This window comes from Sphaeroforma arctica (assembly GCF_001186125.1).
Source record: "Sphaeroforma arctica JP610 unplaced genomic scaffold supercont1.53, whole genome shotgun sequence".
Lineage (NCBI taxonomy): Eukaryota > Ichthyosporea > Ichthyophonida > Sphaeroforma > Sphaeroforma arctica.
The window spans coordinates 14,676-31,119 of record NW_014040505.1 but is presented as its reverse complement, the minus strand read 5'-3'; the positions used below and the strand labels follow the sequence as shown (position 1 = coordinate 31,119).

The 16,444-nt window shown below is 41.1% G+C and overlaps 2 protein-coding genes across 2 annotated transcripts; one reads left to right on the top strand and one right to left on the bottom strand.

Annotated features, from left to right (window-relative positions):
- Positions 1-4,469: 4,469 nt before the first annotated feature.
- On the top strand, positions 4,470-7,096 carry SARC_01358 (hypothetical protein). Its single transcript, XM_014304914.1, has one exon. The coding sequence runs from the start codon at positions 4,624-4,626 to the stop codon at positions 6,808-6,810; it is 2,187 nt and encodes a 728-aa protein (XP_014160389.1). The 5' UTR covers positions 4,470-4,623; the 3' UTR covers positions 6,811-7,096.
- A 1,954-nt stretch (positions 7,097-9,050) lies between these two features.
- On the bottom strand, positions 9,051-10,534 carry SARC_01357 (40S ribosomal protein S23). The gene is made up of 4 exons (XM_014304913.1): positions 10,447-10,534; positions 9,970-10,089; positions 9,504-9,784; positions 9,051-9,273 (listed from the first exon to the last, which is right to left on the bottom strand). The coding sequence occupies exons 1-4, from the start codon at positions 10,448-10,450 to the stop codon at positions 9,247-9,249; spliced, it is 432 nt and encodes a 143-aa protein (XP_014160388.1). The 5' UTR covers positions 10,451-10,534; the 3' UTR covers positions 9,051-9,246.
- Between the last annotated feature and the right edge of the window lie 5,910 nt (positions 10,535-16,444).

Below are 16,444 nucleotides of genomic sequence, written 5' to 3'. Positions count from 1 at the left end.
ATATGTATATGTATATGTATATGCATATGTATATGCATGTATATATATGTATATACATATTTTATGTACGTATTATACCAATATATGTACATATGTTTTAGTACATATGTATATATGTATATACGTATGTATGTATATTGGCATAGCCCCCTGAATAGTAAATACCTGATCTGTTTTTTATCAGGGCTATGATATAAAAACCCTAAAATATGTTTATATCCTTAAAACCCTCAAACCCTAGAATCGCAAGTAAAAGCGTTAGAAATAGCGATAGCGTCAAGTCTAGTGGTCGCAGGCGCGAGCGTCAGACTTAAGACGAGTCGCGGGTGAGAGCGTCAAACTTAGGATGAGTCGCAGGGAGAGCGGCAGGTTTAGCGGTCGCAGGCGAGAGCCTCAGACTTAGTGGTCGCTGGCGAGAAGACCCGGTCGCAGTCGTAGGTGTCTCAGTAGGAAGTATACTTGGGATGTTCATTTTGACTTTTTTTTTTAATCAGTGGAGGCTCTGCAGTTGTAGTGGTTTTATTGAGAATATGATTGTTTTTCCAATTCACCCCCATTTTTACTCTGATTGTTCTTCGGCTGATAAATAAATTTGTACTCTCAGTCCCTCACGGAGTCTCATTATAAAAATGGAAGATATTTGGTTGTTTTTTAAATAAATATATCAATATGTTCATTGTTTTAAAAAAATAGAAAATCTATAATACTACACAAAAAGTTGTGTATGATAAGTTGATGACTATTTTTAGGGCTTATTAAAAAATAGAGAACTGACAGTCTGACAACTACATATGCTGACAAGTGACAAGTTGACAACGCACATTCACACTACGTTGCAGCGGCGTTAAAGCAGCAGCCTTCTTCTTCTTTTGCAGGCTAGCAGCAGAATGCAGACTCGACAGTCCACGCCTTTACGCCGTCCACGGTCCACGGTCTCACACACTGACTGTGACTCACCGACTATTTATTACAACAGTCTTACAGAGTGCCAGACTCAACTCACAGTACATAAATAACAGTCTCGACTCTTGCGCGCACAGCAGTACAGGGCCACAGACACAGCAGCACAGGCACAGCAGCACAGGCACTGATGCACTGAGGCACATCGCAGGTGCCGCACAGTCGCACACTGACGTCTAACGGTCTAATTTCGCCGATTGAAATACGCAGAACACTGATGGCTGAATTTTTACTGTGAACACTGTCACTGAACAGTGGATACAGTGAACTATTTGTGCATATTTACATTATTGTTTTTGTCAAAAGTGTGAAAAGAAGTCGATTTGACACTCTGGACTCTCTCTCCTCTACTAGTTTAGAGTAGACTCGCTGGGGAGACTAGAGTCCAGACTCTCTGGAGTCTCAAGTCTGGAGTCCTCTGGGCTCTATAACAGACTTCAATACGTGCTTCATATATGCTGAAAACGTAGTACAGGGGCGAGCACCCGGGGTTGTTTTAAGTATTAATATCGCTCAATTTTGCAACCGTTTTCCCGTTTTCAGGTAGTATATATTCTCAGTTACAGTCCTGATAGAGAAGCAAATTGTAAAAACCAATTTTGATCCACCTTAAATGGACCAATTAATAGCTGTTATGTTTTGACAGTAGAAAATCTGTCCAACTTTAAAAAAAACACAAAAAAAAAAACAAACAACTGTACAACCAAGAATTAGTAAAAAAATAGTTGGCGAGCTATATTTAGGGTTGAATAACTTTCAACTCTGATCATAAGGCTGAGAAACCGTGAGGAGGACTGAAAATATATAGTCATAGGGGTAATTTATTTGTTCATATATATGCCCGCATATTTTATAAAAAAACTGATGCTCTGGCTCTTCTTGTGGGGACTGGGGAGTGGGAAACTGGGAACACCGGACCAGGTCTCAGTGAGATTCAAGGGTTTAGGGGTATATTATTTCTAAAATTGGAGAATTAAATTGGAAAATTTTAGACAACACACAAGGGGGTCTACAAATCGGCAAATTGCTTATCGAGAAAAAAAACTCGGTGGTTTTTTTTAGATAAGTAGCAGGGTTATGACTCAGAGTCAGGAGTCGACTCAGGAGTGGTTGACTGGGTCGACCTGCTGAAAGCCTGCAATGCTGTGACTATGTCCCGACGAATCTTACTTGTGTTGTCAATGTTATGAGGCTGCCGATTGCCGAGTCAAGTGTCCGAGTGTCGACTTATGAGTCACAAGTCACAAGTCACAAGTCACAAGTCACAAGTCACAAGTCACAAGTCACAAGTCACGACTGCCTCTGAGGCTCTGAGTCTCTGAGTCTCCCGTGTACCCTCTAGGCCTCCCCTTACATACCCTATAACTATCCCCTGAGTTTTTAGAGTTTAGAGTTTAGTGTACAATTTAGGAGGCTATGGTTTACAGGTTTAGAGACTTTAGACTAGACTTTAGACTTTAGACTCTCTGCTCACTGCTTAGTCTGCTGGGGGGACTCAAACTGCTTACTGCTGGGCGCCTGGGCCTGGCAGGTTGGCACTCTGACAGTGCTGGGGGATTTAGCATATTTTTATAGTTTAATCTTTTTCATTTTCATTTTTTCTTAAATGATTGAAGGTTCATCATTCATGCCTCATGGTTCAGTATCAGATAAATTATAATCAGAGAGGGAGCCGGAAAACGTTCATTTCTTGGGAGGGGGTTTAAAAATATATATACCAAAAAACGTCATAATTTAAAAAAATTGTCACATTTGTAAATTTCAGTCCATTCAAAATTTCATTTTGTCAAACCTTTTAAAAAAAACAACTCAAATCTCAAGAATATATCGTATCTATAAATAGAAACAAGCTAAAAAACCTGTTTCTACGGTGCAACACAACTACAAAGGCGATCCTCCTTGACGATGGCTGATGATAATTGAAACTACTCTAGTAGATGACTAAGGTATCGAGAGTAAGTTGCATTTAATCACGTTTATAAATACTAAAAATTAAAAATGGGGGGCCTTTTTCGGCTTTTCATAAAATCTCAGGTTGCGAATATGTATTGTGTTTTGGGTGTTAAAAAAACAAGCAAATTATTTTATATTTTAAAATATTTTAAAAAAAGGTTGAAGGTTTTATATTTTGTTTGTTTTTAAAAATAGTTAAGAACACGTATCGATTCGCAGTCGTGAGATTGTGATTGGGACAATATAATTTAAAACATCATATGTATCGAATTCAATATTGTACTAAAAAGGTGTTTTATATATAAAATGAAAAATCCTCTACAATCTATTTATGAGACATATATTATAGCAGGGAGTAGACTGTAGAGAGTAGAGAGTAGAGACTCTCTCTCTCTCTCTACTCTCTCAGAGTAGGAGAGAGAGAGAGAGAAAGAGTGAGAGGGACCCTCTGTAAACCTTTTGTTTTTTTTAATATATAAATCTTGTCCTCTACGAGCGAGAGAGAGAAGAGTAGTTTCTGGTTTCCGAAACGCAGCTCCAGACTTTTCTGTTTGGGAGTGTCTCCATTCACCAATCAACGACGTAGAGACCAAAAAGTTATAAAAATAATGAATTTAAAAAAAATATTACTCTTGAATGACATGTTGCCCCCAGTCAAGAATTTACGTACTATATAGAGGCTACGATCGAGATATATCTGTTTGGACGAATAACAAATTAACATCAAGCTTTCACTGTCCAATCTATGTGCGTGAAAGATTTAAACCTAAAAATAAACGTAAAAGTATACGTAAGAGTATACAATGTATATATTTCGGTATTGGAGCTGAATAGAAGAATACTACAGATATCTACAGCAATAGTTGCTTTTGAGTTGGGAACTTGGGATGTAGGTGGTTTTCATTTATATTCCGAGAGTGTCGCAGAAACAAACCCTGACACATCTCAGCCCCAGGTAGGCAGGTACTCAGGCTCCCGCACACTGTCACCCAGGCATCCACCCATCAGAATGCAGTTTATAAATAGGCCACTATCTGCAGTCTTGCTGCTGCACCACCTCCGAGCCACCTCAACCGTCACAACTCACAAGTCGCATACTCGCTCATAAAATTAAAACAGAGTCCAAGACTCCCAAGTCCAAGTCCCAACTCCCAAGGACCCAAGCCCTAACTCCAAAGGTCCCAAATTAGTAAGGAATGAGAGTGTCAGTCGGTTAGAGCGCCGAGCGGCCGAGGGCCCGAGGCCCGAGCCCCCAGCGGCCGAGGTCCGAGCCCCCGAGGAAACTGAAGATAAATAAATACAAATACAAATTGCATTTTGCAATCGACGACGTTGTATTTTATTTTAAAATGTCTTAAAAAAATACAAAACTGGGAACAAGCTTGTGGTGTATACCGTATAATGTATAGTCTATCATTTATATAGAGAGGATACGTCTCTCCACTGTCTCCCGAGATTGGGACAATACAAAATGCCAGAGAAGTCGTTAATTATATTATACATAATTTTAATATCACTGGACATCCCTGTGGCAATATAGCTCAGTATTATACAGTTGTGAATTGAAGAACACCACGCAGCCGATATTAGTACACCTCGTGATGTTATTACAGCCTTATACACTAGTATTATAACATGAAATTAATAGATTAGACCGAATATCGTACTATACAGAACCTTTGTTGAACCTGTGTACGAATTTGCTGTGTGATGCCACCCGTTCCTCACGAGGGTCCCAACTTAAAGGGGCGTCAGCACAACAGTGATGGCGGATTGCAGAGACAGCAAGAGCCGCAATATACAAGCATACCAAAAGAATTTCTAACAAATGTCCCGTCAGTCATGCCCATTGGGCTTCCCATAAGCCAACAACAGACTAGCAGCCTATTTTTTCAGAGTCGCTCTAGTAGTCACGAACAGCTTGCAAGATCGGTGTCGCCTTTACCCATCAATTTTGGCTTGCCTGAGCATTCCAGTTCGTACAATTCACACCTCTCCAATTTGCAATCTGAAAATGTTGTGCAAGGTGCATTACAGCGTCGAAACGCTGACTTTGACATAAAACAACAACGAACAGGGGGTGGTAGTAATGACCAGTCAAGCACGTCGCTTACGGGCGAATCAACAATCGCGCCTCAATTGAATAGTGTGGTGAATCAAATAGACACCAAATCAAGCTTGTTTATGCAAACGAATCGTCCCGCGTATTATGACAACCAGCCAAATCAAATTCCCCAGCAAAGCCAGGCACAAAACCTATCCTCTCGCCTTTCGCCAGGCCTTCTCCCAAATGAAACCAATATTCAGTCGAGAGAAAATACTGACCAATCACGAACGCAAGGGCATGTAAATACACAAGCACAAGTACGAACGCAATCGCAAGCGCAAGCACAGTCACGCACCTATCAGCAACAAATATCCCACAATTCTATGTTTGATAGAGCCGATAGTGTAACGTCGGCGCCCATGGCCTATTCGAGTGAACAGCAACCATACCTTACAATACCATACTCTCAGGAGCGATACCAACAGAGTCCCCTACCGAGGCCCTTGCATGTTCCCTCATCACCCGTCTATAGTGACGAACTCACATCAGCCGTGAAAGCGGGCAATATCGACCGCGTCGCCAACTTAATACACACCGGTGCGAGTGTTGATGGAAAGGACACCAAAGGGTGGACAGCGATGCACTGGGCTGCCGCTACAGGTAATGTGGACTGTGTGGTCCTACTTTGTCGAGCCGGGGCCGATATTCAATCAAAATCTTATTCAAGTAAAACGGCCATGGACCTCGCTAAGTTGCGAGGGCATTACACCATCGTCGAGATACTCTCCGCCTGCGAGTATAGCAGCAAGCTTCAACAACCAAATCAAAAAGTCGAGTCACCCAGCGTGCCACAAAATTGGAATATAGACTTTAATGGCATAATTCATCCTGTGGATGGCATAGGCAATGAAAACACACTGCTGCACACTACGAGGAACGCATCAGTTCCTTCTAACTACAACCTGAATCATATGGATATGAGCGAGGGCTTAAATAGTAATGAAGGATTAGGAAGTCTAGGTGACGGTCTCGGTGGCGGCGCTGTGGACGGGTCTTATTCCAACGACCACGCGATGGCGGCACAACAATATAGCTTGCATTTGGTGGACAATCCGAAAGAAAAACGTCCATCGGCAAGTACATATGACCTAGTTGGACAAGCAAGTGGTGGCGACAGTTTTGATGCTATGCAACGAAGTATGTCATTAAACCCGTATCACGACAGCGACGTAGAAATTAGGAACGCAACGCAATTACAACAGTCCCTTATGAATGGCGGCGGAAAAGTGGAATGGTCTTCTCCAACTGGCGGAAGCCTGGCGCCTGCAGGAAAGGTGAAACGAAGGAGGAATGGCTCATTCAAAACGTCTGTAAGCACGGGTTGTATCGAAGACGCGCCAAACGCTTCGTTGAAAACATCGAACTTTTCGGCATCTCACTTGGGGGATTCTGCTGCTCTCAAGGACTCCCGTTTGTCTGGTTTCTTCGGTGGCGACGGGGTGGAGAATAATTCGCCGTCGACAGTGTCGACCGGTGATAGACGAGAGCAAACATCATTGTTCGGTACGGATGGTTGTAGTTGTGTGGAGTGTGGTACGCGAAACACCCCCCAGTGGAGGAAGGGCCCGTCCGGGCCTAGGACTCTATGTAACGCATGTGGTCTGAAACATCTTCATAGTCAACAAAGAGAGCGTATGAATGCGAGGCGTAGAGAACTTTACATGAAGAGCAAGAAGAAGAAAGAAGAAATGGCTCGCCAAGCTGCACTGGAGATGGCACAATACGGCGATACAGCAGGGCACAAACATGATCCCAATGATGTGTCCTCCGGGTCACAGGGTAATGTATAAGAGAGGTTTGTTGTTACCCAAAAAAGTAAAACAATAACAATACTATTAGTAAAGAAAAGGTGAACATCTTAAAAACCAGGCGCCGGAGAGTATGAAGAGCATCGAGTATAATCACAACTAGAATGGGTAAGAAAAAAAAGAAAAAGATAACGAACAAGCGAGAGAAACTAGAACTTTCAAATAAGAAAAGTACTTCTTCTTCTCCACAGCCGCTGGGGTTGAGAGAATTGAACAGAGTGCACAGGTAATCGTTATGCCGAATCAATAAAGTAAGAAGTAAAAGCTCTCACGGAGTAATGAATGTTTCTCGTCGTCAATGCATATAAATTATGAGAGACAATCAGTACAAGGTTTCTGTTGACACTTGTTTCTTCAGCATTTTATTTCGATTTTGTGTCGTAAAATCGTCCCCAGTGCACTGTGGCGATTAACTTTATAATACGCTTTGTGACTCAATCCTGCGCATGATTACTCATTTGTCCATCCGCACACTCTTTAAGTCACAGTCAATGCGGGAAAGACAACAGAGCTATTTTTTTCTCGATTGTGAACTTGACTACTTTTCCTTTCATATTATATGATTGGTGCTATTCGATGTGCAGTACTTCAATGTGGGCTTGAGGTCTTCCTTGGGTTTAAATAATCTGTTCTTTGCCGAATCTATATATATATTAATTGTCTGTCAGGTACAGATTTGGTTGTAGCTTCCTGCATATCCTATGTGGTAGTAGTAGGACATGTTGTGATATACACACCTCTCGTACATCCTAGGCTGACTACTTGTCTTCATGCTATCGTGATCATCATATATCTTTTCTGCCTCATGTAATTTGTACTCTGGTCTCTCTTATCTCAAAATACCAGTGTCAGTTGTGTATCTGTAGAGGCGCAGCGCTCAGACCTGCCTGTTGGTTAATACTATAGTGGTGTACAAAAATCTTACACTTGCCTATCGATAGAAACATAGTTCGCGTAGGCGTCCGTTTTCCAGGAATTCATAAGAAGCAACACCGTGCTATTATCGGATCTTGGGTAATTCAGAGATGCATTTCTAAGATCAATCCTCAGCGTGCCAATTCCAAATCCACGTACTTGGTAATTACTTTTTATGTTGCACTTGACTGACGCAAGTGTCCGATCCGCACCCAGCCGTCACAAAACAAAGTTTAGATAATCCAATATACTGTGGAATTGCAGCAATTGCTAGTAGCGCCAACTTCGCGACATAGCCAACCTTTAGACACTGTCGTAATAACCTCAAGTACAAGATAAGCAAAACGCGACTAGAATACAACTCTTTAATAATGTACTTGACTCGCCTTCTACTTCGAAGGTGGCAGCTGAAGCCTTAAATATGTTCTTTTAAAAAAAGCCTCACAACATGGGTATACTCGGATGATTGCAGCAGCTGAACCTCGATGCATGTCAAATTAAAACGTTCGACGTGGTTGATTCTCAAGCTCTTCACAACGGACATTAGAATTCACCCAACTGTCATATATACGCACAATTGTATTGTCATCCAATCCGATCCTACATTCTAATATTTACTTACACACTTACAAGAGGGCCAAATCATTTAATCGCAATCCAGCTCACTCTAGAACAATGTCTATAGTCGCTCAAAATGTAAACATGCCACTTTTGAAATTTTCAGATTCTTGTATAATTAGCGGATGCCGTTCCCCAACCAAACATACTTTCTCGAGCAGCCAAACATACACTGAATTTTAATTTAAACCGATCAAATACCAATATTTTACACTACAAGGAAATACAAATAAAGTACCACCTACCAGACTTTATAAACGAAACTCATATTGAATTCCAGAGGAATACATAGTGATATTACCTATATAATAGTGCGAAACATCCGCATTTGGTATTCTAGGCTAAAAATTATACACTCAGACATTACATGGACCATCAATAGAATAATTACGAAATCTCTCAGTACAAAAAAAGAACGAACTGTGCACTAGCAAGTATGAAACATGATGCACAATAGTACACAGTAGCAAGTGTAAAACATGATGCACAATATTGCCTAACAAATTCCAGGTCAAAACCGCAGCACTGACATGCAAGATACAAAAACCGCACATCATGCTCAACTGATTACGACTTTAACCGTACAAGACTGTACTTCACCAGTGAATTGCAAATACAAAGCTCGTCCCGCTTCAAAATAGCGAGTGAACAATGGTACATGACGCAAAACTAAAACCCCACAATGCAATGTGATGATGCACAACTAATTCATATATACACCAACATATTTAGGAGGGAGCATTCACGAAGCTACGCAAATAAATATCAAAAACAATTAGTAGACGGTACCTGAAATCGTTAAAATAGGTTGACCATGGAACTTAGCAATTTATTTATGTATCGTTGCAAATCAGAACCACTCGTTAATATGGTACAGCAGTACACTTATGAACGGGGCTTCTCCTTCTTCTCCTGTGATGACAAAAGACACAAAAACAAGACATGAATCAATCTATTGCTGTACTTTGTCTTCAAATTCAAAAATATATAAATATACGCTCAGCAATTGCAATATAACCTTGGCTTACAAGTATAACAAAACATAAGCGAGGGTTGAACACTCGTTTTGAATACACCGAGAAAAACAAGCCGAGCAATTAAACTTTAGGGTCAACTCTTAATACATAGCACAAATTACTAACCTTGTATAGGGCAAGAAGAGAGACACCGGCCACCTTAACGACCTTGAAACGCACACCGGGGATATCTCCTACGGCGTGGCCGGATCGACCGAAACCGGCTACAAGAACCTCATCGTTCTCATCGACGAAATTTAGGCAACCATCGTTGGGTACGAAAGCGGTGATACGCTTACCGTTCTTAATAAGCTGCACACGCACACACTTACGAATGGCGGAATTGGGCTGTTTGGCCTCAACACCAATCTTCTCGACAACAATTCCAGAAGCGTGGGAAGCTCCACCTTAACATAATGGTACAATTGGGAAAGGAGCGATCAGCACACGCATGCAAGCACTTTTACTCAAAAATTGACTTGAAACAAGAAACGAATTTGAATCGACACTTTGAAAATGGAAACGACGCTATATGCGCACGACAACATTAGTTTGAAAGCAATCTAAGGATTAAGATGTACAAGTTGCATACCGAAAGGATCGGCCTTCATCGCAGTAAGAAGGTTTTGCTTCTTGTAGCGCTTGTCAGCCCATTTCTGTACACGGCGATGCGATCGCATCTTGCGACCACATTGAATTCCACGAGGCTTACCTGCGCGTAACAGATACATAAAATTGGCATGTTAAGTTCCAGCCTTCGACCCATGATCATACACCAAACTACCATCGAACTGAAATGCCTTCTCGGAATTCGTCAGGAATAACAATGTTAATCGTTATATACACAGGCCAATGTTGCACACCCATCACTATTATTCAGTGATTGTTGTGTTGTAAATGTATTGCTGTTTAGGCATTTCGGCATGTGATATGTGCTCTGTCTTGTTGTTTCATGACGTCTATTTTGGAATGATTTTAATGTATCGCATATCTTCGGGATTCGTGAGTGTATAAGGCTGGCACTGTAATCACACTCATACTGCAAGCATATGCTGTGACTGCCACGTACCCATATTTTTGGATGTCTAGTTGCACTAAGGGGAAAAGAACGATGCGGTATATTTCTCGAAGTTTATATGTCCTCAAAATTGATCTCGTGGATATTCATACTATTTGCCCAATCCACACATGCTTTTAGTAAAGCCCCCCAGTACCTACCAGAATTGCCCAAAGTTTTAGCGGGAATCGCATCGTCGATTTGGGATTACATATTTACATAAATACATGTTGATAAATATAATACTTCACTTTCTTTGCAACACCCATTTTAATTTTGTTTTTTTGTTTTTGACAATTTACTAAACAAAACGAGCTCGTGTGGTTTTATTTTACTGGAAAATTACATAGCTTTCTAATAAAAAGTACAGGTTGTATATTTGTATAAAAAACCCCCAAGGGTTTATTATTTTATATATAGAAGAATTTCTATCTATTTGTAATATTGCTAAAACCTTGTTTGATAAATACTATGTATTTACAGTTTTTATTATGTAGAAGCAAAAAAAACCCCCCCCTAGAAATATTGCCCCCAGGGCCCAAGGACCCAGCCCTAGAGAGGCCAAAGGACGGCTCCGGTGATCAGGACGAGGACCCAGTGGCCAGCTGTATAAATATTCTCTAGTTTATTCAATTTTTTTTTTGTAAAATCAAATCTTTTTCTTTGTCCTATTCCAGTCCCCTTTTTATATACGCGAGACTGAGGTGTTGACCCCAGGCCCGGCCCTCTAGAGAGGGCCCACGAGGCAGAAGGACTCTAGGACGATTTTTAGAGTTAATTTATGTAAAAAATCCTATCAACCGATTTTTTTATTAGTTCAGACTCGAGCCTTGATTTTGAAGGCACACAAGCTAACCCAGTTTCCCGTTTTAACTTTTTCAAAATGAATCAATAAACGTTTCCGCTAAACTTTTATTCTGTGTATAGCCTTATGAAATTTGACGTGTTGCAATTCCAGGCCATCAATTTGTCTTAAACCCGGCGGGCCCGCCCGTCAGTCCAGATATTCATTGGTCTCTATTTGCCATATAGTCCATTTCGTTTGAATTTAGGTTTACATATTGAGTGCAAATTTAGGAATTTCGTTTTCTATTTTGACCTGTGAAATTGTTTTAACGTTTTAAAACCGAATCAGTATATGTTTCCGTTCAACTTTTATTCTATACCGTTAACGGCTTGAGCTTAGCACACAAGTAGCCTAATACAACCGGCGCAGACCCGATCCGTACCACAGAGGTGGGTACTCTACTTAGTAGGTCAGCAAGCGAATATATGGAACATTCGATAGTAACAGTGTTTTGTCAACACCGGCCCGAATTGACTCTGCACATATCATCCATTGTCGACTCACTTGGCCCAAGCTTCAAACGGGAATTTACTGACCACTTCTTCCCATCAATCTTTCCTGGACCACTACAGCGACTATGAGAGCCATACCATATGTTTGTACATTGTATCATACATACTTGTCATTTTTGAAATAAATAGTATTATCCCTATAGAAAATAACAAAGCCATACATCTTTTTGGGATGCCATAAAATGGGTCCAAACATTTGAGCGACAAAATTTGGCGCCCAAAGGTATATTCCACAATTTGAAAAATAATTATGGACAAATTTATGAACTTTTTAGTTATGTTATGCTTATATGTCTATATGTATGTGTGGTTGAATGCGTGTTAGTCGTTTATTATGGTTGCGTGTAACGTCATTGCATCCTGTCAGCAAAGAACAGGATCAGTCTTCAATGGACGCTCTGAGTTATTTTCCAGTGTTTCAAAGCATAGACAGCCACCACAAGCTAGATCCAGTACACGCAGAGCCACGACCAACAAGAAATTGCGCACAAATGAATGCATACCGACTTTGTGCCTCCTCTCGCGCGACATTACTTTGCTACGTTGAGGCTGTAGAGGAAGCCGTTTCCGAGTTTGGTTCTGAGGAAAACTCAGAGGATGACTCGTCGGGGCCTAAAACCTTGGAAGTGGAGGTCGCAACTGCCGCGGAAAGTCTCGCCAGCGTCCGTGTGTCTCCTAGTAGTGCAGCCCGGGCCTCAGCTCACCATCTGACCGCAAAAAGTCAGATTTTGGAAAGGCTATATCTCCTGAACAAGTGGAGGAATCGTCTCGAGACCGACGGTTTACTATTACTAAAATTCAACCCAATCCACTTATTATCAAAGATGGCAGCGTTCCATTTTGTGAAATTTCATTGAATGCCTCATCACTAATGCCTCGCCACTGAATGTTGGGGCGGAAGACGCAAATATTGGGGACGCCATAACTCAACAACGAGTGGTTGGATCTTCTCAATCTCGACGCCATTTGAACCGTAAAGGTGAGTTTTTAAAGGAGCTAGCCGCTGCCACAGCTTCTAACCCTTTGATCATATACCACGTGGCCGATATTCTTTCTATACCGAAGAAAAACTTTTCCGAGCCGGGGTTCAAACCTGGCACCCACTGGTTTACCAGCCAGCAGGGTTACCACTGAGTCAGTTACCGCTGGTGAAGTGGGTAAAACTTCAAGATTTAATCTCTATAGCTCGGAAGCTACAATCGACCATCCTCTCGACAAACCTAACCCTGTCAGAGACTATGATCATATGGAAATCGATGAGGCTTACCACCCTAATAACATCGATCTTCATTTACCCTCTATCCCTGGTAATCACGACTTTGGTAATCGTTATACTAGTACCTCACTAGAGAGTACCCACTCTAGCTCTGAAGACGAGACAGTGAGAACCAGACAATATCGTTTTAGGCTATTACATTCTGGTATGCAAGTCCTTGAGGACCGTCTACTGAATGACTATGACCTTGACGATACGAAAGCGGATACCATTCGCTATCTAATCGATAAAAAGGGAAAGGAGATAGACTTCATCTTGGCACTAGAATCCCGTAGCACTGAGCGTGAGCCTCGTGAACGTTTCGAACCAAGCTTTATAAAGTAGCTAGGTAAAGCGAAGGCTGAGGTCGATTTCTTTACTAATGAGAGTACAGTGGAGACACTGAAGGCCTTTGACCAACTTAAGGAGTCTGTCAGCCTTAAAGATAAGCAGATGATGAATGCCTTTATTCATTTATGTGATTCAGAGGAATGGAAAACTATCTTGAAGGCCCATGAGCCCAACTGAAAAGCCCTACCCTGGCGCCAGATGCGGGAGAATATACTTAACACCTTCTTTGAAGATGCACGTGACCGTGAACTTCTAGAGTTTTGCAAGTCCTTTGCGAACGATACTGCTATTCGAGGTGCTCTAGCTCATATGACACATATGAACACTCGGATGGGAGGTCGTACCTATACTGGCGAGCATCTATTAATTTGTCAGATGATGGAGACTCTTGGGGCTAACCTTTTTAAAGAGGTCAATGATAATATTATCGCCTATGGTGATTTGCGATCTATGACTTGGTATGTCTTTCAGAAGATAGTTCAAAAGCATACCAACCCATCTACTAGAGTACTTAGTACCCCTAGCTTTACCCAGGCCCCTAAGCGCATCGCGTTCTACTGCTGGAGGTGGTAAAGGCTCTACTTCTACTGAACCAAAGAGTGAAAGGAAGGAGAGAGCACCTTGCAAGAAGTGTGGTTACAACATCACTAAACGTGATGGCAAGTGGAATGGTAAACATGACTCTGTTAAGTGTGCACCAGGCAAGCCAAACTTTGGACACTTAATGAAAGAGTGTACTACTTGCAAGGGTACTAGCGGTTGGCACAAAGACGATTGCAAGGACATGCCGGACGTCCAAGGTAAGTACTGACAGTTCCATATGTGTGCACTAGAGCAAGATTATGAGAAAAAGTTTAATAAAATCTTTACCAAAGGAGATGAACGTATATTTCAAACCGTTTATGTTAATGGAGAAAAGGTTATAGTACTTTTTGATACAGGAGCTGAAGTCTCTGCTATCTCACGCCGAGTAGCCTACGCTATAGATATTGCTATCCATAACGAAACAACTAATTTAATCTTGGGAAATGGCAAAGTTACCGCTTGCAAAGAAGCCATTGACTATGCACACATAATGTTGTCAGATAGAAGAGAAGTAAAGACTCACCTAATCGTTACTGACATGTCTCAGAAATACGATTTAATTATAGGTATGACTGATCTTCTCAGTTTAGGTATAACTCTCACTGGTCTGCCTAATGGACTAGACCCAAATGAATATCAGTCAGATGATAACATGTTAAAGATACCTAAACCTCCGGAAGGCGAAGCAAAGGATATGATTCCGCACTTTACCGATATAATCATGGACTTAATTATACAAAACAGAAAGATTGCAATAACCGACTGGTGTATGTTTAAGTTCTCTAACGGGTACGTTAAGCTTGACTTAACAAACGTCGACTTCTCCAAGTTAAAGTGTCCTTCACATAGCTACGTGAGTTGGAGACACAAAGACGTTGTCAACCCCCAAATTGAAGATTGGTTAAAATAGGGTCTAATTGAAACCAATTATGATGCAACCCCAGTCAACTTAGCTCTCTTAGCGGTCGATCAATATAAATCTGATGGAACGTTTAGTAAAACAAGAGTAGTAGTACTAGACCTGTCGCCAATCAACAAACTAATTCCGCAACATAGTTTTCCCTTACCAAAGATAAGCGAGATACTACGCAAAATGGAAGGTGCGACTAACTTTTCCAAGGTAGACTTAAAAGGTGCATTCCATCAATTACAAATATATGAGCCGCATAGGAAATACTTTTCATTTACTTGGCAAGGTAAGAAGTACCAGTTTAAAGATGCACCTGAAGGCTTACACATGTTGCCTTCTTTCTTCCAACAAGTTAAGATGGAACTATTTGCGGACTTGTCGGATAACGTATCAGTATATTTAGATGATATAGTTATCTTTACAAAGACAGCACATGAACATTCTAAACTCGTTAAGGAAGTCTTAAAGCGACTAAACCATGCCAAACTTGAGATTAACGAGGACAAGTGCTCTTTTGCTAAAGATACTATACACTTACTTGGTTACAAGGTATCTGCATCAGGGGTAGAAATTAATCCTGGCAAGTAACAATTTCTGTTGGATTTATCAACACCGTTTACTGGAAGAGATGTGAACTCTGTGTGTGGGTTTGTTAACTTCTTCTCGGATTCGGTACCTCATCTTTCTCATTACTTAAAGCCTTTCGGTCACCTACGGCTGCACAAAGGACCTTTGGGAAAGCTTTGGACCAAGGAATGTGATGATGCATTAAAGCTAGTCAAAGGTAAGGAAATGGACGCACCCATCATGCAATACCCTGTGGATGGCGTCCCATTCCAAGTAGCAACTGACGCTTCGGATCGAGCGGTAGGTGGAGTGCTATATCAAACGATAAATGGTAAACCGCGCTACATACAATTCTTTAGCAAGAGTTATAATAAGAGTCAACGGAATTTCCATACCGTTAAACAAGAGCTCCTTGCCATAGTTACTGCGCTAAGACAATTTAAAAACTACCTTTATGGAAGTTACTTCACTGTCGCCTGTGATCAAAAGTCTTTGACATATTTAAGGGACATGAACCCTGATTCACAGTTGGTGAGACGCTGGCATGACATTATTGCTAAGTTCGCTTTTAACATTACACACATACCAGGAATACATAATCATCTTCCTGACATGCTTTCTCGACTTATCCCTGACTACCAGAAAACAGTTAAAGAGTTATTAGCAACCGATTGGATGCTTAATAAGAAATGGTTTAACCTCGCTCAATCAAGATGGGGTACATTTACTATTGATATGTTCGCCGCAGAACATAACAAACAGGTTTCGGATTATAGGTCGTTGACTCATCCTAAAGGTGATGCCCTTCAACTTGACTTATCAAAGCATAATATGTGAGCAAACCCGCCTTGGCAACTTATCGCACAGTTGATAAATTATGTTAATATGTAAGTCGCCTTAGAATAATTAAACGCTTAGGTTAAGTCTAAGTATAGTTAAATTCGAAATAAATAAACGAATACTGAGACTGACCTAAGGCAACG